A 23,530-nucleotide genomic window follows, 5' to 3' on the forward strand; every position below is an offset into this window, starting at 1 on the left:
TTATTCCTAGAAGGCCCTCATCGAAAATTTTGATTCCCAATGCGTTTTGAATTTTAAGTTGATCGAACAACGTACAATATCAGAGAAGTGTAAGCTTTTATTTTCTCCAATATATGAATAGTGCTTGCTCTTTGGGGAGCATTATTGTTTTTATTTTTGACTAAATTATTAAAACTGATTTTAATGGACTTGCATAACGGAGGAGTTGAGAGTAAACTTGATACATTCCATAGAATTGCTTTTTTCACATCGCATTCTGTTCGATATATGAATTCTCTAAGTCCTATACAGAGACAACTAACATACATACATTTCAACTACAACTACAACAATTACACTTGATGCTGCTACACCTTCTGTCGTCATGACTGAATAATCGATGGCTCATTGCTCATCTGTCAGAGAGAGAACAAGGGTCGAACTCTCCGTGATTTCAAAAATTTATTGGAACATGTTAGATGTCGTAGAACACATGGCAATTATCCAGAGAAAATATACAACAAAAAGTCACAAAAATGACTTCTGTTCCGGATATTTGTCCAAGTATCCGTGACACAGCATCATCAAGGAGATATGATTATCCCATCTTTACTTTAGGACCATGCTCTCACTTCCGGCAGAAATAATTTGTGGCAAGCAACCAAAAGACAAGCAAATTTCCTTTACTTGATGAATATATGTATTTCCCGCAAAGAATTCGTGTACTGTTCCATCAAACTCAATCCAGCTGCAACCTGGAACCTTATTCACATTCCTTTCTTTCATCGTGTTTCTAACTCTTCTAACATACTCCCACAAACCAGACTGGGCATACATATTTGATAGAAGTATGTATGAACTCGAATTGTAGGAATCAATTCCAATTAAATGCTTAGCAATAGGCAGTCCAAGCTCAAAATTTTTTTGATTGTTGCATGCACTTAGCAACGTTCGCCAAATTACGTCATTTGGCTCAATTGGCATATGCTTGACGATTCTTACAGCTTCTTCTACATGCCCTGCTCTGCTACGAATATCAACCAAGCACCCATAATGCTGCAGGTTAGGCACTATGTTGTGCAATTTTCTCATTGCCTCGAAGCAAATAATACCTTCCTTGACCATTCCAGAATGTCCACAAGCATTCAAGATGGTGATAAACGTGATCTCATCTGGTTTTATGGTAAGTCTTTCCATTTCAATGAACAAATCAAAAGCTAAATCACCCATTCCATGAATAGCCAATCCACCAATCATGGCATTCCAGTGATCGATATTTTTCTCTTGGAGGACACCCTCAAAGATGTCCAGAGCTTGCTCTATGCTGCCACACTTAGCATACATATCAATTAGAGCAACACCAAGTCTTCCACTGACGGCGAACCCATGTTCCTCCATGTAATGATGGATTCCAATCCCTTCATCCACATCACCCAATTGTGTAGTTGCAGATAAAGCAGTCAACAAAGTCACGCTATCAGGAGCCAAATCACAACCACTCACACTTAACATATCATGAAACACTTTCATTGCTTCCATGCAACATCCATTGTTAACATACCCAGCCATCATTGCATTGCAAGAAACCACATCCCTTCGAGGCATAGCATCAAAAAATTTCCTAGCATCTTCAATTTTGCCCATTCTTGCATACCCATTGATCATGCTAGCCCAAGTGACCTCATCCCTTTTTGGCATTCTTTGAAACAAGGTGCCAGCCATTTCAATCCTTTCATTCTTTGCACAACAATCAATCATCAAATTCCAAGAAACCAAGTCCTTTGCAGGCATTTTATCAAACAATTCCCAAGCAAACTCGTACCCATCTTCAGATTTCACATACCCACTAATCATTGTGTTCCAGGTTATCAAATTCTTCATTTCCATTGGCATTAAATCAAACAACTCACGAGCTAAGGTCACCATCCCGTGTTTGACATAACCATCAATCATCAAGTTATATGAAAAAGAGTCTCTAAAAAGCATTTCATCAAACAGCTTCTTGCCAAAGTGAATGCACCCACATTTTACGTACATAAAAATCAAACAATTCTGCAAAAGCACATCCGACCTAAAATCAAATTTCGACATCATCCCATGAATCTGCATTCCTTTATTTGATAAACCCAATCTTGCACATGACTTTAAAACCAAAGAAAAAGAATACTTGTCCGCCAGAACCCCACTCACAAGCATCAAGGCAAACACATTGAACGCGTACTCAGGCTCGTCTCCATGCGAAAATGACTTGATAATGGCATTCCAGAGAAATAAATCCTTGTAATTCTTTTCAAAAAATAGGTGTCTTGAAAAGTTAACGACTGGTTTGTGTTTGGAGAATGCGGAACCAAGAACTATTTTCGATATCAATGATTGGTTGTACATATTCCCAGTGACGATTAAACTTGCATGAATTTGGTTTATTTCCGTCTGAGTTTTGCATTTTGAAGCAAAATCGAGAATTGGGACGGCGGAGTTCCATGGCTGGATCGAGTTCACAGACACCAGCATCAGAAATCAATGGTCCAGTCGTAGGAAGTGCTTTCACGTACTGTATCCAAGAGATTCGGATATGCAACGGCCTATCTAATGATCGGTAATCCTGTTGGGCCTTACTTTGGGCCCAGTTGCTAAGCAAATTACGATGCAAAAATAAAATTTTCCTAGCACAAATATATATTCAAACAATTATAAAATTTGAATTTTTACTACCTCAATTATTAAATTTTACTACAATTTTACTACCTCAATTATTAAATTTTACTACAACATAAAATTTTGAATACAATATTAAGCAATTCAATTATTCAATCAATTAAATTTTTCAATAAGTGCAGACATACAATGATCATATAAAACGGTCATAGATAAGAGATCACATTTGAAAGGCGATGGCGAAAATTCCAATAACCCGAGACATATATATTGTCATTGTTCAACGGTATGTGAAACATTTATACTAGTTACATGCACCATCAATATACAGACCCCAAATATTGAAATAGACTATAATTTGATAGTTGCATCAATACATCTAAAATGGAACGTGTGTGTTTCATGCTGACATTACTCAACAAGAGCATTAATCAAATCATCATAAAAAACTCGAAACATACATCGTAAAATAACATAAAACCTCATATGATCTAAATATGACATGACTCAGCTGCGTAAATAATTCCCAAGATATGACTTCCAAATAAGAGTGTCTGATCGTATAACTCGAATAATATCATCATTAGTTGCAGAAACTATTTCAGATATTGTTGATGAGATATGTGTCGTTTCACTCGTTTGTAAGTATATAACACTGAGATCTTCTAAACCTCGATTTATTGTCATCCTGAAACAAATAGTATCAATAGTTAATGAAAAAAAAATTAAGTGGTCAAAATTTTAACTCAATTCTTTCAATCAAATACACAAATTCTTTTGTAAAATGGATATGTAGTTTGGATTGTTCTCGTCCGAATCCATCAATTTATAGAATGGTTGGTCAAAAATTTAAGTGGTCAAAAGTGGGCATGAGCCCTCATGACAGCTTTACAACAGTCACCGGGTGGCTGCAACATCCGCCGTGTTTGGAAGCAGACACCGCAAGGATAATAGAGAATGCTCGGTGTAATTGTATTTGTACTATTTTTTAGCGAATACTTAGCTAATCCTGCGATTTTTTTTTGCAGCGTGCGCCATTGCATTTGCAGTAGATGTGCAAAACTTCAGCAGATTTCGCAATTCATTTTTTAAATTAGTAATGAATAAAACCCGTGAAAGGGATACTAGAGAATGCTCAGTGTAATTGTATTTGTACTATTTTTCACATTTATTAATAAAACTCATTTCATTGAAGAAAATATAACATATCAAGTTTTAATTTATAACTCAAATTTAAAATAATTTAAAACCTACATTCCGTTCGATAATTCTGCATCTATGATTAAATTTCATGAGCAAATAGGATAGATAAAATATAATTAAGGTGTAGATTTAATTCATGCTATAATGCTGGCATTTTTTTTTTATTGAGGAATCATCGTTTCCTTCATGACCACTTTAACCGTGATATGTATTATTCAAATAGAAACATATAGATCTTGTGGTCTAACTAGGTGTGAAGGCTCGCTCAAGCCTATTTCAAGTATCATTTAAGAAACAATATTTATCAATCAACATTATCAATTAATTTGTTTTATTTTATCGATTATAGCACAAGTGATCCAAAACCCATTAGAAAACAAGGCTATTTTTGGTTGAGTTCCATCAAATATTGTTGAAGGGGAAATTAAATTGTTAAAATACAGATATATTCATTTTGGGGAAAAAAAACATTTATAATGCTACTCACTATTAATGAGAAAATGTACATAAAAACTAGTTCTTTGAGTGACCATGCACCATTTCCATTCACAATCAGCAAATGTTTAGAGTGTTGTGTATACACTGTACGTTGAAATATTACATTGTAAGTCCCTTTGCATTATAACCACGACACCGGGTCGGTCTTTCAATATACAACACCATTATAGTATTTCAACAGGAAGAAACGGAAACACTTGCAGAGAACTTTATGGCCCGCAAAAACAAAAAACATCGTCAATCCTTCAGTTTCTCCATAGCTCGAGTTCCTTCAATTTCCCTTTCAGTTGTGCATGCTCATGCTGCATTTTCTCGAGCATAGTTTCAATGAAATGCATCTCTTCCCTGAGATATTTAATTTGCTTCTTCAGTGAGGTGAGAGTCTCTGCTTTGTTTGCAGTCATTCCTAGCATGCTGCTCGTGTGGTGGTCTCCTTGACCAATCACTTGGATTTGCTGAGGTCGACTTAGTAAAATAACAATGCTAATCTGCAGCAGTGGGAAGGAAAAGGTTAAATGAAACGAAATGTAACTTGAGAATATGGTCGAAGTCGATGACGCTAGAGCATATAAGAACTGATGGCCTTTTGCTTAAAAATGGGCACAAATCCCCTTCAAATTATAAGCAATAATGTTTCTCCAAGGCATATTTATACAGCACAGATTTAAAATCTGAGTGCTTGTTGTATTAAAGTTGTAATCGAACTGATAATTCAGTTCAAATCTTCCAAACTATATACAATAACATGAACGCCATGTTCATTGAGCCTTTCCCAGATATAGTTATGGTTAATATAATTTACAAGCTATATCATCAACAAAAACATGACAACACAAGATCGCCAGTTTTACCTGCATTAGAAGGAGAATTATGCCTATGGCGATGACTAGAAGCAGAGAAGGCGAGTATTGATGTCTTAAAGACGGGAAGAATTTGGTTAAAGTATCCCTCAAAACATAACCAACTGATGCATCAATTGAGTTTCTTTGTGGGGGATTAGTGACTCCTTGATTCACACCCTTGAAATCTTGCAAGATTGAAGATACTTTTGAATCACTCTGCTTCAAATCCAAGGGTATCTCGGAGTTTGATCCCGTTTCCAATTGAGCTTGGTTGGCCGCACGCCCTTCTACAATATATTAATATACGTAACAATATAGGCAGTGGAACAAAAATCTCCAGATGCCCGACACCCAAAAAACAATGTAAAATGAGCTCCATGAACTCCATTAATTGGTTGCATGATGTTTTGGCACTTCAAATAAGAAATTTACCTTTTTCCTTCTCAAGTTTCTTCTTCTTCAAAACTTCATGTGCCTGAAAAAACGGTCCATACAATTTTCAGGTAAACCATCAAAGCTCCAGAAAAAAGAAAATTTAAGAGTCAAACAAAAAAAGCTAGGATACAAGGTCTATCCAGATTGCATAAGCTTCTCTACATTCTTCTTCTGTGGACTGCACTATTTTCCCTGAAATAAAATTTAATAGTATTTCAAAACAAGTATCAATGAAAACTTTCAAAAAGCTTCCTGATAGCACAAAACACCAAGTAAACACAATGTATGGAAAGACCTGCCATAACAAACATTATAAGATACCAGGGTATAAACTTTAAATGTAACTACACAGCCTAAGAAGAAACAAGCATATATTTATTTTAAAAGAAACTTATATTTATTTAAAAAGAAATGCGACACATCAAAGACGTGGATTCCAAAGAGTAGTCACTGCTTCATCCTAAAGTTTCCAGACTTTTTGTTCCTTTTCTATCTTTAATATGCTTGATCAAGTCTCATGTTCAAACAGATAGAACCCATCAGTCATAGTAGAAAGCTGCGCAGTAAGCCTGGCAGTAGGCCACCATCATCATAAGAAACTTTACCAACAAAGGACCTACATCACCTGTCTCTGCACCTGTTTCTGTGTGATGGGTAAATTGAAAGGAGTTCAAATCAATTTAAAAGAAGTTAGACTACGTGGTGACTTAAGTGTGAATCTACTCAAAATTGGTTCCCTCATTTTTAGGACCTATTTTCATAATTTGTATCAGTTCATTAATCCTTATTTGCAGATCCGATTACTTTTCTTTTGTCCTAGTTTACTGCATTCTACGTCATAGAATTGTTGTTCCTAAAGTGGTGTAGGTACAGTTTTGCTTCCCTGTATTCTTTTGCTTGTCCACATGGTAAAGCAGTGGAACATAATTTTTTATTTCATTTTTTTTCATAAGTTATCAAAACACCTCAGAATCCTACGTTTATTACCAAATTATGTTCCTAGAACTGCCTCCTCATCCCCCACCAAAACCGCTGCCACCAACGCCCATTAAATGATTACAAGTAGATGAGGTATGGAAGGAAATCTGGTCACCAGGCACAAGCTGAATGGGATCAAATATCTGCAGTGGTCGCACTCCAGGTTCCTTGTTCAGAATATAAAAATCCTGGCCAATCAACAAACTATAACATTCTGCTGGTTCATCTGGTGGATTCTCATTATTTTATAACAATATTTGTCAGAATTCGCGGGTTGAACTGGAGGATTTTTACAGTCCTTTTTAAATATATAGCATATGAACCAGTTCACAAACTGAAAGGATCGATTTTACTGGGGTCTGGGGCAGAATAATTATGGCGATCCAGCTCCCAATTTCGCCTATAAATACCCCTACCCCTCACTCCCAATTCTTTCATCAAATAAACCACGTATCCTTCGTTTATTGTGAACTCCCCATTCCAATTTTCATTTCCATATCTTCTAACTATTCTTCCTCAACTTCTTTCATTCCCTTAAATTGTTTTCCTTCACTAAATTCTACATTCTCTAAATTGAGGTATTTGGAGGCAAATATCAAAACATTATGAAAAATTAGAACTTTAATTATTCTTATCGTTATTAACATTATCGTGGTAACTTATGATAATGCTGTTAATATTAATATCATTATAATTATTATTATATTGTTATTATTCTAATAACAAATAATAATAGAAACAACAACAATAATAATGAATTGTTAAGAGTTATTATCACTGATATTGCTCCTATTAATTTATTTAACGATATGACTATTATTATTGCTACTAAAATCACCACTCTTACAAAATAATTAAATATTGACCATTACTAATATTATTAGTATTAACATAACCACCGTTATCAGCTTTGAAACTACAATACAATAGTTATTGTTGTTATTATATAATTTATTATGATGATGATGATGACGACGACGACGATTATTATTATTATCATTATTATATTATTGTAATCAATACTATTATTATATAAAAAAAATTATCGTAATCATTATTATTACAATTATTATTAACACTGAAACTTAATACTTACTCTATAATTATTAAATTATTTGAAAGGAAACTAATTTTAATATTTATTACTATTACCATAATTTTTGTTACTACTATAGCTAGAAAATTACAGCTATAACTATTGTTATGATTCTGGTTAACATAGATATTGTAACTATTTGTTGTTATTATTGTTATTTTAATCATTCTTGTCATTGCTATTGTATTATAGAAGTCCCAAGCCTAGGGTTGCTTGAGCCTACCAGCTGGCAGGGCCGTTATTGACGCAGCTGGGAGTGAGTACCCTATGAAGTCATGTTCATGGTTTGCTGTCCCTTTTGATGGTAGCTGTCATCAAGATCACGGGTAGCTTACTTGATGTTCACCTATATGCTACAAAGTCATGGTCCAGGCACTTATCCAGTTCTCACAATGGAAGAAAAAATGAGATTTTAATTTAATTCAACACCTTGCACCCAAAAACTCTCGTTCAGGATCCAGCATACATTTTAAAAATATTATCCAGGTCTCTGTTGGTTTTAATTTAAAGGCATTCTACAAAATCAAAGTTTCATTTTGTCAGAGTTATGTCAAGTAGCACAGAACCAAAATCGTTTCTTGCTCAGCAGCCCATGATTGTATGGAATCACAATTCATATGACATGATTGCCTGGAAAACATTTGGCAAATTGAATACAGTTTGCAAAAGAAGCAGTTTAATTTATAGGCCTAGTGTATGTTTGTAGGTCTGTTTTACAAATTTTCCTTTTACAAAATCAGAAGAGAAACAACTATTCCCAATCAATTCGAATCCAAATAAAAAGTTTCACTCTGTGAAGACATGGTTTCAGACCCAAGTTATTGCATGATAAATAAAGTCTTGCAATTAGTTTCGCACAAAATAACATGGGTTTCCTGTAAAGCATAAGAAAATCGCAAAGACAAACCTCTCCACATGGTTTTCTTGGAAAAAGAGACATCGATGTAGATCCTCAACAAGCAGCCAGGCTGTGAATCATCACCATCTCTCTCCACATCCCAACGCCCCTGTCAAAGGAGGATCAGAAACGGACTATATAAAAGGCATCATTGACATATTAATGCCAATAGGTTAAAGGAAAGATCAAGTGAATAGTTCTCGCAAGTAACATGAGAGCTCCATCATAGATATTTCATATTTGTGCGGATAATATTTAAGGATGAAAAGGGAGTGGTGAAGCATGTTTTTTTTTTGATAGGAAACAATACTTTATTAATGATATAATAATAAGTGTTACAGCAGTGGACTAGAAGTTCACTGTCCTAATTAAGCACAATTTAAAAGGAAAATTTAGTGATGCACATAATCCCATTGTCTTAATAAATCAAAAACTGAAACATTCTTGAATTCTTTGTGAATTCCAATCCACACGGCAACGTTAATCCTTATCTTCTCCCAGCATCTGTCCATATTTGACTCTGTTTCTTCGAAAATTCTTTGGTTTCTCTCCAACCACACCGTCCAACATATGCACTGAACCACAACTTGCCAAAATATTCTACCTCTCTTACCCGTAGTCCGTCCCAAATCCATGCTGAATAATTCTTTTGTTGTTTTAGGCATCACCCACAACAACCACATCTCTTGCAACGCTTTAACCCACAGTGAGGACGTGAATGGACAGTGGATGAGAAAATGGTCCTGCGTCTCTAAATCTTTTTTGCATAGAACACACCAACTTGGGGCATCTTTTTTGAATCGTCTCCGAGGTAGGTAATTTACCCAGAGAGGCTGTCCAAGAGAAAAGCTGAATCTTGCTCGGTACAGGGACTTTCTAGATAGCATCGAAAAGATTGAATTTAGGATAAAGATTATCAGAGAAGAAACACTCGTAGAAGGAGCTAACTGAAAATATACCCGACGAATCCCCACTCCACTGAATAAAGTATTCCACCCCCTCAACTAATCTCACTGGTTGTAAGACTTCTAATAGCCCTATCAACTCGTCTAACTCCTCAACTCTCACCCCTCTTATGAAATGAAAATCCCAAGAATGGTTGTTCGATGCATTATCAAATTGAGCAAAATATGAAATAGGCAAATTGTGAAAAGATGACAGCCGAAATAAAGCTGGAAAACAAAGTTTGAAAGAACCGTTCCCCACCCAAATATCCTCCCAGAATCTTACTCTATTCCCTCCTCTCACCTTCACTAAAGTATGTTGCTTAAAAGTTGGGTATATCCGGGAAATAAACTTCCATGGGCATCTAAACGTTACGTTTCTAGCCAAACCCGCATCCCACGCATTTTCTTGTAACCCATATTTGATGATGCACAAGAGAAAGGATGTGAAACTTAAAAGTGATTTTATTATTTTACTCAGGTTGATACTAGAGATTAATTGACTCTTCTCAATTGCCAGGAAGAAAGAACAAGATTTTGTTGAGAAATAGACCGAAAAAGGAAAGCAAAAAAGGAGGCGTGACTATTTATGATTGATGCAACTTTGGATCAAATTGAAAAAAGAATTATTCAAATAGGTACACATATAATAGTTTGTCTCAGCTTAGTTCTGGAAATGGGCCATCTTGTGGTGTGGACATCTCTCTGTTTTATATATTTTTCAAATAAACTACGTAGATGGTGAAGAAGTTGATATTTTAGGAACATAAAACAGGTGTCCCCAACAAAACAAATTCATCCAACTATTCTAAATAACATCAAGACAAATCCATACCTCCACAGTGAAGTAGTCCCCATATGGCACATCACTGATCACTTGAGAAGTTTCGAAAATCAAATGACTGGCATGATTAGGTATATAAGGAAAATTGTAAGGCCAATCAATATCAAACAACCACCAGAAAGCAATAAAACAAGGAAGATTGTACAATGATAGTTGCCACAGAGATGAACTTCACTAATTTTGACAGAATGATTAAGGTACATCAGAAAATAATAATTTAGCAGTCTGCATGCATATAAGAGTCATCAACTCACAATTCACGTGCAAGTTAGGAGCCAAACATAATTGATTTTAGCCATGGGACAACTTAAAAGAAGCCCATCTGTTCAGAAATTGCAGATCATGAATATTATCTAGTTCGGACTTCAGTCTATCAAGTATCAAGAGTCTCTCACAGAAGAAGGATTAGATTAGAAATGTTGTAAGTAGCATTTATAATAAATCTGGATGTTAGTTAAGGGATTGTTATTTGAATAAATTGGGAAACCATAAATCAAAGAATTCGATTTTTTTTCAAATTTACTATGATTTTATGGTCCTTTAGCCCTAAAATTGCTCTCTTGATCCTATTTATTTGTATGCACGCTTACCCATGAATAAATAAGAAATAGTCAACTTTTCTCCATCTCTTTCCTAAAATCTACATGGTATCAGAGCCCTAGGCTTGTGATCAGCACTCAGTCAAGGTAAAGACTGCAACAACAGGTGTTAAACAAACTATAGTTGGGGGCAGAGAAGGCTTTCAATGTCGACTAGTCTTAACCCGACTGTTTCATTCAACACTCAAGATAACTGAATTACTCTTCAGGTCACTATTAACAGGTTGAATGCAAAAAATTATTAGGAGTAGGCTCAATCAGTGAGGCTGATTTTCTACGGCAAAGGAAGGCTTGGCTACCTTATCAGTGAAATTAAAAAAACAGCAAAACTATCAACTTCTTGTCTATACGTGATTAACTCCATGGAGCCTACCATCGGGAAACCATTCATATAGCTAAAGACGCGTGGGATGCAACAGTGATGCATGTTCATATCTAGAGAATTCCTCTCAAATTTTTTACCAAACAAGGAACCTGAGATATCACCACTAAATTATAATCAGATGATGATGTTATTGCAAGAACTGAATCATGCTAAGAAACAAGAGGAGATAGACAGGTTTATGTTTTCTTGGCAGGAATCAATATGATTTAAATGAGGTAAGAGGATGAATTATCAGTCACAAGCCACTTCCATCAATTTGGAAAGTTTGTCAAAAATTTTATAAATGCTAGTAGGTTTTGAATGTTTCAAATGGTTTGCAACTGAAGTGATATAATAATTACAATGCAAAATCACTTTTTACATATTCATATACTAACGGTCACTTACTTGTTCCTATAAACTCTATATTTTTGAATCTGCTTACAGGTACCACATCTTGCACCTGGCAATGATGAAAAGAGAGAATAAGCTATGGCATACCACTGCACTTGTTATCTTTCTACCTTTCAGTATGTCCAGATAAAAGAACCTTCAGTATCATTGAAGTTGGCACATTTCTGATATAACTTGACTTGAAAAACGACATACCAAGATAAAGTTTAATTGGGTGTTGAAAAGACACCTCAGACATGTGCCCAAATTTATCATGACGCTGCCATGAAGAACACTTGAAATCTGAAAGGAAAAATGACAAAATTACAAGTTTGTGCAATTTATGTCACCCAAAATATACACAAAATAAAAAGGATATTTGAATAAATATTTTCAAATGACTGCACCCATTAACCTTTATCACCGCATTTCTTATGAAACGACTCCTGGAAACTAGCCCCATTATCTGACAAAAAGAGCTGAAAAAACTCCTCTACAGGAATCTGTAACAAAATATCGCTGGTTAAAAATTACTAGCTCATATCACATCAACATCAAAATAAATCATAATAAATAGATTAACAATGTCGAAGGAAAATTAAAATACCGGAAACTTTGATCCCGCGACTTTGGTATAGCATTCAGGAACTGCAATGAATCCCCGGTTCAAGATATAGTTGAAACAGTAACGAAATAAAACAGAAAATTGGAAAAATGTCATGGAAACAGTGAAAATGGCTGAAAATTAATAAATGCGGTCAAATAGGCACATTTGGAGATCACAAATAAGCTCTGTCCTAAAATACTAAAGTAATGGGGTTTTACAACAAAATTAGATATAATATGGTTCGAAAACCACCATAACATAACTTATTCATGAAGTAAAATAATACCAGTTTGTGGCACCTACATCTATTTGAGTGGCTATCCGACAAATATAACTTATTTTTTTCAAATAAAACATCAAATACAACACAAGTACGCTAAAAAATTGACATCAGTTGACTGTACTCCAGAAATAGTAGCTCAGTTCAATAGAAGTTTGTTCAAGAGATCCAGCAAGATTTCGATCTAAAATATATGCAAACTAGGATGATAAATCACACATTTTAAATAAAAGTTTAAACTCTATTATAGATCAACGTGTTTAATCATCGGCAGATATGCGCGATTCTAAATAGTAAAAAGGAATAGAAGGTGCCTACCAAGAAATTGAATTAAGTTTAGGTCAAATAGTAATTAATTTCCATATGAACCGGGCAAACCTTGGGGTGCATCAGCATCCTCTGGCTGCCAAGCAGAAGATGTTTCAGACGATGAACACTCTATATTTTGAGCAGTTTGGACATCCTCTTTTTTCCCAACTTGCACTCCTGAAGATTCCAAGATAACCTCAGGTTCACTAACACTGGAAATCTTGGAATCCTCCAAGGTGGTACTCTCCTTATCCCTGTCCATGAAGCAAAGTTACGAATCAGACTGCCAAACTAGCCACGAACAAGAAGCAACTATTGACAAGCAACACTAAGACGGTCTTGCCTTCATGAGATTATGCAAATAATTGCACAACGTAGCAAGTCGGCTCACCAGTTATAAGATATGATATATTATATTTTTTTGTGAAATGTCATTAATCTCAAAGTATATTTAAACCATGCCACTTCGTTGAAGTATGAAGATGGATTTTCCAAGTGCATGCACACTACTATGTCATATACATGCTTTGTGTTATGAATATAGCTAAAATGAAGTAACTCAAATCCAAGTTGTCCACATCAAGTATTGTTAGAACTAATTCGACAATAATAATACCTATTTTTATCTAGCATTCTCAATTGCGAGGTTATATTGAGACAATTACAATCAAGAGACATGTCCATTTGTCTTGCTTTATGAATAATTGTTCTACTGAAAGTGATACCTAAGATTTCTATTTTGATGTTTAACTTCCTTACATTGGGACAAAACTTTTCAATCAAGAAACATATCGACTGGTTTTGCTTTATGCATAATTAGTCGGCTGAATGTGATGATACCTGATATAATCCATTCTGATGTTAACGTTCTCTATTCTCCGCCACTTCATTTTCTAAGAATTTTTTTTTAAACCAGTTCTAGAACTCATAAAAATGCTTTCAGGGTAAATTCTTTGTAAGCCTCTTAAAACGCTTCAATAAATCCATTCTTGATATTTTCTTCTAAACATGCTATCAAAGCGCTTGACCTAACCTAGGTTTCTCTCTCGTTCTTCCACAAACATTCACCAAGGGAAAAAAAATATTGCACACCATTCATGTGAACAGTAGCACCATGCACAATTCAAGGGAAGAGTAAAATATGGATAGTTCATCCTATGGACAGTAGGTTTCCCTTTCCTTCTCTGATGTTTCTGTCTAGTTCTCTACTTTATTATATTTGTTTATCATGGAAGCAAGTTAATCATCTCTCTTCTGCTGAGTGTTCATTTGTGTAGCTATTACAATGTCATTTGTTCATGGTAAATACATGACAATGGAAATAAATATTGGCAACCTCCTTATATTGCCATAACTGTATAACTGAATGGAACAAACTATCACTTGAGGGCAGCCCACACTCTTATAAGTTATTTGCTGGAGTTCAACAAAAGATGAAACATCTCTGATTTGAAAGATGCTGCATATGAAGATTGTGTTGCCACTGATTTCTGCATTATGGCTTGGTTACTGTACAACATGATTGATAAGGTGAGCGCATGACTTGTTTTCTTGCCAGTTACCAGAAAGATTTGGAATACTCTAGAAGATATCTATAAGAATGTCTTGAATATTTGAATTGCAGGCATGTCTTTCATGTTACAGCAGGCTGAAAGTTATGTGCCTGATCACTTGCATCACTCAATGGAATTTTGTATGGGTTGGATACCTATCAGCCACTTGGTTTTGAATCAGCCAGATAGTTCTTAAAGAATACCATGAAAGTCCTGTTCTCCAGATTCTTATCTGAGCTGGATCCTAAAATTTTAAATTAGATCAAGGACAGATTTTAAAGGGAATATCATCCTAAGTATGTCTCTTGCACTATGACAGGTCCTTTGTATGCAGAATAGTACTAAGTTCATGAAATCTCCTGAGCTATCATCTAATTAATCATCATTACTAGACACAGTTTTTTTTTATAGGAAACATTATTTTATTATTAATATAATAAAAAGGATTACATCAGTGGACTAGAAGTTCACTGTCCTAATCTAGTACACAATAGCACGATTAGTTTAGTGATACACATAATCCCATTGTCTTATCAAATCGAAAATCGAAACATTCTTGAAATCTTTGTGAATTCCGATCCAATTGGCAACGGTAATCCTAGCACTTGTCAATATTTGCATCTTTTCCTTTGAAGATTATTTGGTTTCTTTCCAACCAAACCGTCCAACAAATGCAATGAACCACGACTTGCCAAAATAGTCTTCCTCTCTTGCCCGTGGTTTGTCCCAAATCCATACCGAATAATTCTTTTGTTGTTTTAGGTATCACCCAAACCAACCGCATCTCTTGCAACGCTCTATTCCACAATGATAACGAGAATGAATAGTGGATGATAAGATGGTCCTGAGACTCTATATCGTTCCTGCATAACACCAATTGGGGCACAAAGCAATTCCGGGGCATATTTTTTGAATCCTCTCCGAGGTAGGCAGCTTACCCAAAACGATTGTCCAAGAAAAAAGCTGAATCTTGCTAGGAACATAGACTTTCCAAATAGCCTCGAAAAATAGGAATTTTGGATAAAGATGATATGAGAAGAAAGACTCGTAGAATGATCTAACTGAAAACATACCCGACGAATCCCCGTTCCACTGAATGAAATCGTCCACCTCCTGAACTAATCTAACCGATTCTAAAACTTCCCAGCTTTATTTCAGCTATCATCTTTCACAATTTGCCTATTTCATATTTCGCACAAATTGATTATGTCACAGGCAACTATTCTTGGGATTTCCATTATAAATAATGGATCCTAGTATTCCTTCTGGTCATAACGAAAATGTGTTCACAGAATATTGGATTAAATTTGAAAAACCATATTGGGCTTAGTTATTTGTTAAAACACCGGTGGAAGACCTATAAGTTACTCATACTCAAAGAATGGTTTAGATTTCTCAAAAAGAGTTTGTAAAGCTCCACCACTTCCAATCTTCTCTATTCGTTCAAGTCATAAATGATAACTTTTCAAGTACCAGAGCATTCATTGCTACTTCTGATAGCCCACGAGTGGTTGATCACCTCACATGGGATGGGAGGTATTAAAGACACACTTGTTGAGAAGAAAAAAGGTCATTGAATCATCAAATCATTCAGGACTTGTCCCTAAAGATATCAAGGGTCTATCCTGAAGAAAGAGCTAAACAGCGTGGTAATTATCTTATTCACTATATCATCATGATGAAGAAAATGGCAATCCACCACTAAACCTTGGTTCTCTTGTGGAATACAGGACTAATATCAATGTTGATAGCCATGTGATTGGCACAATGCATTAACAAATTGAACATTCTAGACTCATTTCAGAAAATAAGTCATCAGCCATATCAATTTCACATTATACATGAGCCATAACTCTATGCCCTGCTTCTAGTTAGACTCGAAACATATTGTGCATTTTACAACGCCACGCAACTAGGTCTCCACCTATAATGTATTAATGCCCAGAATGCAGAAATCAGCAGCAACTGAGTTCAACACGTTGCACAATGTGTACACTTCATAAGTTTTCAAATTTCATAGTACGCTATCCGACACGGTCAAAGACATATTCTATTTTTTTTAACAAATATCTTTTTTGTTATATAGGAAACGATGTTATATTATATAATAAAAACTATTAATCACAAAATGCGGACAAGAGGTCCACACGCTAAACAACAAAAGTTCGGATCACATTAACAACATATAAAAATTCAATCCCTTAATAAATCTGAAACCGAAAATGTCTTAAACTCCTTATGTTCCTTTATCCAATTAGATACCCGAATCTTAATCTTACCTCAACACTCTTCAAACAATTCTTCTATATAGTCAAAAATCTTGTTATTCCTCTCCAACCAAAATGACCAAGAAATACAATGTACTACCACCTTCTAAAAAATTATATCTCTCTCGCGCAGCTCGCGCCAAAGACTTGTCGCAAATAACTTTTTCATTAACCTTGGAGTTATCCAGACCCAACTCCTGCAATGCTCTGAACCAAGGCGTGATGAATGAAAATTTTGGTCTTGGTTCTCCACCTCTTGCCGACACAACACGCACCAACTCGGTAAAAGAGAACAAGTAGGCCATCATTTTTGCATCATCTCACAAATTGATAGCTTTCTCAACACCGCAAACCATGAGAAAACTTGATGGGATCAGTTAGTTTCCAAATTACATGAAAAGAGAAAAAGGAAAACCTATGACCGGAAAGAAATACTCGTATAAAGACTTGAATGAAAAAGTCCTTGAAGGATCCCCAGCCCAATTACTGGTATTTGCAACCCCTTCAACCAACTTGACCCTATCCAAGGCTCCTACCAAAAAGCTCAACTCATTCAATTCCTCATCCCTCAAGTCCCGCCGAAAATGCAAATCCCAAGAAATAAAGAAAGAAGAAGAATTATCCGATCGAAGGAAATGAGAAATAAACATGTTATGAACCGATGTATCTTAAATAACGATGGATAAAGATCCTTAATAGAATAATCTCTCTATAAGATATCTTCCAAAACCTGATTATTTTACCTGTTTTTACAACTGCCCTCTCATTGACTGATGGAAAACAAGGTAGATTCAAGAGATAAATTTCCATGGACTTTTGAATGTAAAATTCCTAGCTAAGCCCGCATCCCAGTCATTATCATTTGCTCACTAACCTTCTTTCATACCGATTCTCTCTCAGAAGACTAAACCACCATTTCCCCAGAAGTGCCTTATTCTCAGACAAATGTTCCCAACATCAAGGCCCCGCTCTATCCTTAAGTTTGCTAAATCTCAATACGATAGAACATTTACATTGGAAAATTGTATCATTTTTCAGGCACTCGGGTAATCTGGTGATTGTGAAAAGTATAAAATTTAATGTGGTTGCATTGTTAGCTAGAATTTGATGTATTGAAATCAAGATGTCGGTTCTCTGAATTATTGTACAGTCGAGCTTCATAAAATATGCTCTATATATTTCATATGAATATCCCTAGAGAAATATGAAAATCGTTCAGCCAATTATCAATTAAGTGTAAATACAGAGACTTGCTGGGAAAAAATCAAGATCAACATGGCAATGTGGATTGGAAATCACAAAGACTTCAAGAATGTCTCCTTTTTTGATTTGATGAGACACTGGGAATATGTGTATTGCTAAATTAGTTTTATTATGTTGTGCGACTTTATGACAGTGGACTACTAGTCCGCTGATGTACTCCTATTTACTATAACATTAATAAATTATTGTTTCCTATAAAAAAAAAAAGTGTAAACTTGAGAGTGATCCTATGCATCTCTACTCCGAATTTTGTGATGAAGATGGAGAAGCCTCACTCCACTCAACCAATTAATGCAATCAATTTATGTGAATAGAATTTAATTAGTTTGGAGGTGATCATCATAAAACAAAATGACTACAAACATGTTATCATGAGGGTCTCTCGCAAGCCGTTACATTGCCATTACATATAGACACTCTACCGAAAGGTGAGTATATTACTAGGTCTAGAACAACACACCAGCCCAAAGAGTACAGGGTTGGTAGCAAAGTCAAATACCTTTCAGTAACATCCGAGTCATCCACAGATTTCCCGGACAAAACTGATTTTTCAACCATTGAACTTCCATTCTCCTGGCTTCCTGTATCAGACTTAAGCACCTGAATGAAAGAGAGAAATTGTTAGAAAGATATAGATAACACTTAAAATTGCAACAATGGCAGATAAACTTAAAATTACAATTGGGTATTTATGGACATATTTACAAAAGTTACAGAAAACCTCTTAGCTATTGATAATCTACGTGTCAAGCAACTCCAATAACAGAATCAGGTAATAAATGGTTAATTTTAGAGATTCAGTTGAGTAAACGTATTGGAAGATACAAACTGAAATCAAATTAAATGAACCGACACACATTCAATTGGGCCCTTATGTTTCAACATTTAGACAGAGGAACCTGATAGAAAAAGCAGAATAAGATTACCAACAGGAAGTGAATCTTGAACATCAGGAGGTCAAATTGAAGAATAAAATTTTGAACCCACATGTTTCACATGCAATTGACTTGTAATGTCCTCGACCAAATTTTACAAGGAAGCTCACCTCAAAGAAAAGTTCCCTAACTCACCTTGCGACTAATATCGAGGAAGGAAGAAAATGGCATGCGTCAAAGAGGATCTTGCCTCTAAAAGCATGAGCATCGAAGTATTGTCTAAATAATTGTGCAGAAGTTCCAATTAAAAAGCCACAGAATTTGTAAAAAAATCATTTCTTCTTCTGTTGAAAATACCACCTCCGTCTCGATTATGTAGGTCTATTTCTTTCTCCACATAGATTAAGATATTAATTGGAACTATCAATTATACAAACTTTCCAATTTTATCCTTATTTCATTTAATGAATACATATATCAATGGTTCATTTACTTTCCAATAGTTAGTTAATTACAAGACCCAAAATTAAATAAGGGTATATTAGAAAAAGAATAGAAAAAATTTACATTGTTCAGGTGAAGCTAGATGCCCTAGCCAAAGCCGAGCAAAATATCATAGCTCTATTTAAAATCTCGGATGCTGAGATTACATTTACAAGAATTTCCAATACACATTTCTAAAGACCATTGTAAATAATCTAAATTTTAAATATAAAAAATTATGTCATCGATAATGAACTATTTTCCAAAATATTCAATAAAATTCTCTTTTATACGTCTTTCATAACATGTAAAATAATAGCCAGTTTTATAAACAACTATACCATCGCATACACAAATTCTTGTTCATCGATTCCATAACAAGGCTTCCAATCCATTTTAGTTCTCCAAATTAATCATCTGATAAAATGTTAATAATGTCATTAGAAAGCAGATCCTTGATGTTAGGTAAGTAGATAATCAACATATTTATTTCATTCGGATAATAGCAATATTATATGAGGAAATATCCTCATGCTGTTTTGACCTGTTGCACGACAAGGAAATCTTGGTTATAATTGATGCATCTAGGCTTTACATATTTGTCCAATAGAGATTGTTTTCTGTATATTTTCTCCGCTCTTTGTTAAGATTTATTCAACATAAAATCCACTAAATAGTACACCAATTGATAATCAAGCAAAAGGAAACAACCAGCACTTGTCAGAATAAGAAACAGAATCACTTGGAGGATCACAAACGAAAAGAAAAAGTGGATGTTAATAAGAAACACTCATTAGAATCTCATGAGGTTATGCAACTCTAATACCCACGAGAATAGATCAAATAATTTGTGATTACCAAAATAATAATAATTGAGTATTTACATTAGAATCTCCCCTAAAACTCAAGTCTTATTCAATCTCTTGGAATTTACCGAATTTTGTGGTTCCAAGTAGTAAAGCCTTCTCTCCATCATCTCTCATCAAATAATATTTGATGTTGGAATTATAAAACGAAAAATATTATTAAGCGTGTTAAGTTTGACTAAATTAATAGAACGTATATTAATCAAAGATTCAAAATAAAAAATTGATCTATTAATAATTTTAGGACTGATTGCATGTCACCACCTGTAAAAAAATCAAAAAGCAAAAACAATGTATGTAAAATTAATAGCATTTTAGACCTCGTGTTGTTAAAAATCAGGCATAAAACATGTGCATGAATTTTTAGAACATATGGATGAGATGTGTGTAATTTTAGAAAATGAAGGATGTATTAGTCTATTAATATTTTTTATGAGGTTCTATGTCTTCAAAAATTTTGACAAGGGTGGTTGGTGCCAGTAGCCCAACAATTTTATATTAAAACCTCCTATCCATCATTTCTTATTGATTAAAATATTATTAAACATATTAAATTTGACTATATTGTCTTTCCAATTTTTTTCCTAGGATCAATTATATTAAACTCCTTCAAATGCCTAAGAATTTACACAGACCTATATGAGCGTTCTGAGGTGATGGGAATCTCGACTTAGCATTTTCGGAGGGAGGGTTACTTTCATCCTAGGGTGAGTTAATTGAATCAAATGGAAAGCCACCCATCCCAGCCATGTGTCACATGGATGCTGCAGAGCATAGACAAAGATCCCCTTAGAAGTAGTGGGAGTCCTTGTCCAGCTCTTATACTATCAAGTTTTCTCGATATGGGAGTCATTTGGCATTGGACGATACTTCAGAATACTCCTTGTGAGGCCTGCCTAGGCTAGGGCAAACAAAGCCATCCAACCTTACTGGATTAGGAATGTGAAAGCCTCTCCTCCAAAACAAGATACAAATCATATCCTTCCTCTACGACTCTGTGTTTCATTTATTACCAATTATAATTGGACCATATTGGAATTTCAGTCTATACCAGCACATAATATCAGTTTAAAAAAGAAGAGCGCGACTCGGAATATGAAGATTGTTTGCCAGCAGCAAAGAGAAGGAGAACAGACCCTATTGTTATTGAAGGCACAAGGCACACTAAGGCATCTGGGTTGCACGAAGCCTTGCAAGGCAAGGCATGCGCTTCATCAAAGTAGGCGTTAGGCATAATTTTAGAATGTGGGTACATGAAGTGAAATATACTTTAATGATACAAAGCAACAACTAAAAATATTTCATAAACTATTAAATAATAATATAAACTGCAAAAAATAATTGCAGATACGATATTTTCCTGCTTAAGCCGGTTTTAGTGTTTGCAGAATCGTAAGCAAACTGCAAGACTAGGGATATTAATTAAGGAGTAGAATTTAGGAACTTGATGAATTATTTAAAATAAAAGAGAAATTCGAAGAGGAGAATCTAAGGCTGGAATTAAAGTGCAGTAAAAAACGAGACAAATAATTGCCGGCGCTGGAATTGAAGTGCAGCGAAGTACAGAAGAAAGAATTTGAATTGCCGTGAAACTGAAAAACAGAATTAGAAAGAAAATCTGCATGCTTGCGGGTTAACTAAACCAAAATCTGCATGCTTGCGGGTTAACTAAACCCTTAAAGAGTTATGAGCTTGTGTGTGTTGGCCATTATTAATTTGGGCTGGTCGTAGGGGTATCTCTTAAAACTTAATCGAGCATTTAAGCCAGAAATTGGGCTTATGTTTCTTCAAGAGCACATATTGCACCTTATAAGCGACTTGTGCCTAGACATTCCTTTTGCAAGGGCTGTGCTTGAATGGTCTCTATAATGAGACAGAGAAATGGAAAACTAGAATAAGATCAACTGACAACCAGATACCTCTACCATTTTCTCAAAACATAGATACATACCTCCATTACACAAAACTGTGATGGGTTGATGAGAAGCGCATGGCAATATGTTATCTATCCTTCTCCTTGAGATATGTCTCAAATTTTTGAAATAATATGAATAATTAAATTATTAAATGTGATACCAGTACATCTAGTTAAACACACTGCTCAGCACATAAACCAAAGATATTCGGCATAAAAGGAACCACAATGCTCAATCGAGAATACAGGAGCAATAAATGAAGCCCTTAATATTAGCAATTTTAGCAAATCAAGCTCAATCATAGACCAAGTAGACCTTGATTCTGAACATGAAACTAGATCCATTTGGATACCTGTGGATCCGTAATTCCCTTGGACCCATTCCTGGGCAACAGCCAACCATCATTAATGAGCCTAAAAGCTTCATCACGGGACAAAAAGGAAGTGAAGAAGTACTGCAGAAAATACCGACACTTACGAGAGTGACTAAAAAATTAACTGAAAAACACCAAAAGAACATCAAAAGCAGGTTTCTACCTTCTTTCCTCCAGCTATGATTTCTATGGCAGTCGGAAACACAGCTACTGCATTTGCTCTTCGTACAGATGTGATTTCAAGAAATGGAATGATCTTCTGAAATATAAATCCACGATATTCAATTAGTTGAAAAGGTGGTCTGCAAAATACTGGGAGCGCACAAAACCTTGTCAAAACTGCATTAGAGACATTATAACATCATAATAAAAAAACATATATAAGAAATACAAAACCTCAAATTCCAGAAAATCACGACTCCCATCTAAACCATAATAACTAATAGTCTCCCACCAACTCCGTGTTCAGCATGAAGGTGATGGACATGGAGAAAGCACAGAAGCCAGAGAAGGAAGCTTCTTAGAAACAAAGATATTGATATTTATCTTGTTACAAAAAATGCAATATTTCTTTAAGTATTAAGCACTTAAAGTTTTAAACAATGGATATTCCAGCCTCAACAATGGAGGAAAAAAAATATATTGCATGCAACTTCCCGCTGCTTTATCCCGAGAATCAGTGGAGCGTGTTTATATAGTACTCTCATCTTTGTGGAATGAATTATTATTATCTGTGGAATGTATAAGAGATTTATCCATATGATATAATCATGAATCATGATCCTAACCGATAAACAATTTTATGGCTTTGGAGCTTTGATCTTTTACCAATTAAACAACATCAAGGCCGTCATAGAACTAGGTATTGAGGAGTTCAATAAAAGCCAAAACTAAAAAGATTACGCTTGTAAGTTAAAATTGATCCGTCAAACATTACTAGAAGTCTTATCATGAGATCTATGGCCACGTTATTCAAATAAGTCTCAATTGGGCAGGTTATTAGCTTTAAA

The 23,530-nt window shown here is 35.0% G+C and overlaps 2 protein-coding genes across 2 annotated transcripts in view; both read right to left on the reverse strand.

Annotated features, from left to right (window-relative positions):
* Window positions 1-424: 424 nt before the first annotated feature.
* On the reverse strand, window positions 425-2,583 carry LOC140823407 (pentatricopeptide repeat-containing protein At2g45350, chloroplastic). The gene has a single exon (XM_073184740.1). It carries the CDS (start codon window positions 2,488-2,490, stop codon window positions 589-591), a length of 1,902 nt encoding a protein of 633 aa, XP_073040841.1. The 5' UTR covers window positions 2,491-2,583; the 3' UTR covers window positions 425-588.
* Window positions 2,584-4,344: 1,761 nt separating this feature from the next.
* Window positions 4,345-23,530, reverse strand: part of LOC140823408 (protein VASCULAR ASSOCIATED DEATH 1, chloroplastic) — a 32,600-nt gene continuing 13,414 nt past the window's right edge. Inside the window, exons 5-18 of the mRNA XM_073184741.1 lie at window positions 22,684-22,779; window positions 22,500-22,601; window positions 18,507-18,607; window positions 12,994-13,178; window positions 12,336-12,376; window positions 12,144-12,231; window positions 11,945-12,031; window positions 11,744-11,798; window positions 10,364-10,430; window positions 8,594-8,693; window positions 5,743-5,804; window positions 5,610-5,652; window positions 5,187-5,464; window positions 4,345-4,823 (exon numbers count right to left, since the gene is read on the reverse strand). Of these exons, the coding sequence (XP_073040842.1) occupies window positions 4,581-4,823; window positions 5,187-5,464; window positions 5,610-5,652; window positions 5,743-5,804; window positions 8,594-8,693; window positions 10,364-10,430; window positions 11,744-11,798; window positions 11,945-12,031; window positions 12,144-12,231; window positions 12,336-12,376; window positions 12,994-13,178; window positions 18,507-18,607; window positions 22,500-22,601; window positions 22,684-22,779 (1,548 nt within the window). The 3' untranslated portion in view covers window positions 4,345-4,580. The remainder of the gene's footprint in view (window positions 4,824-5,186; window positions 5,465-5,609; window positions 5,653-5,742; window positions 5,805-8,593; window positions 8,694-10,363; window positions 10,431-11,743; window positions 11,799-11,944; window positions 12,032-12,143; window positions 12,232-12,335; window positions 12,377-12,993; window positions 13,179-18,506; window positions 18,608-22,499; window positions 22,602-22,683; window positions 22,780-23,530) is intronic.

Source organism: Primulina eburnea, chromosome 2, assembly GCF_022965805.1.
Source record: "Primulina eburnea isolate SZY01 chromosome 2, ASM2296580v1, whole genome shotgun sequence".
Lineage (NCBI taxonomy): Eukaryota > Viridiplantae > Streptophyta > Magnoliopsida > Lamiales > Gesneriaceae > Primulina > Primulina eburnea.

Coding starts and splice junctions, on each gene's coding strand:
- LOC140823407 (XM_073184740.1), bottom strand. CDS start 2,490: ATGCTGGTGTCTGTGAACTCGATCCAGCCATGGAACTCCGCCGTCCCA.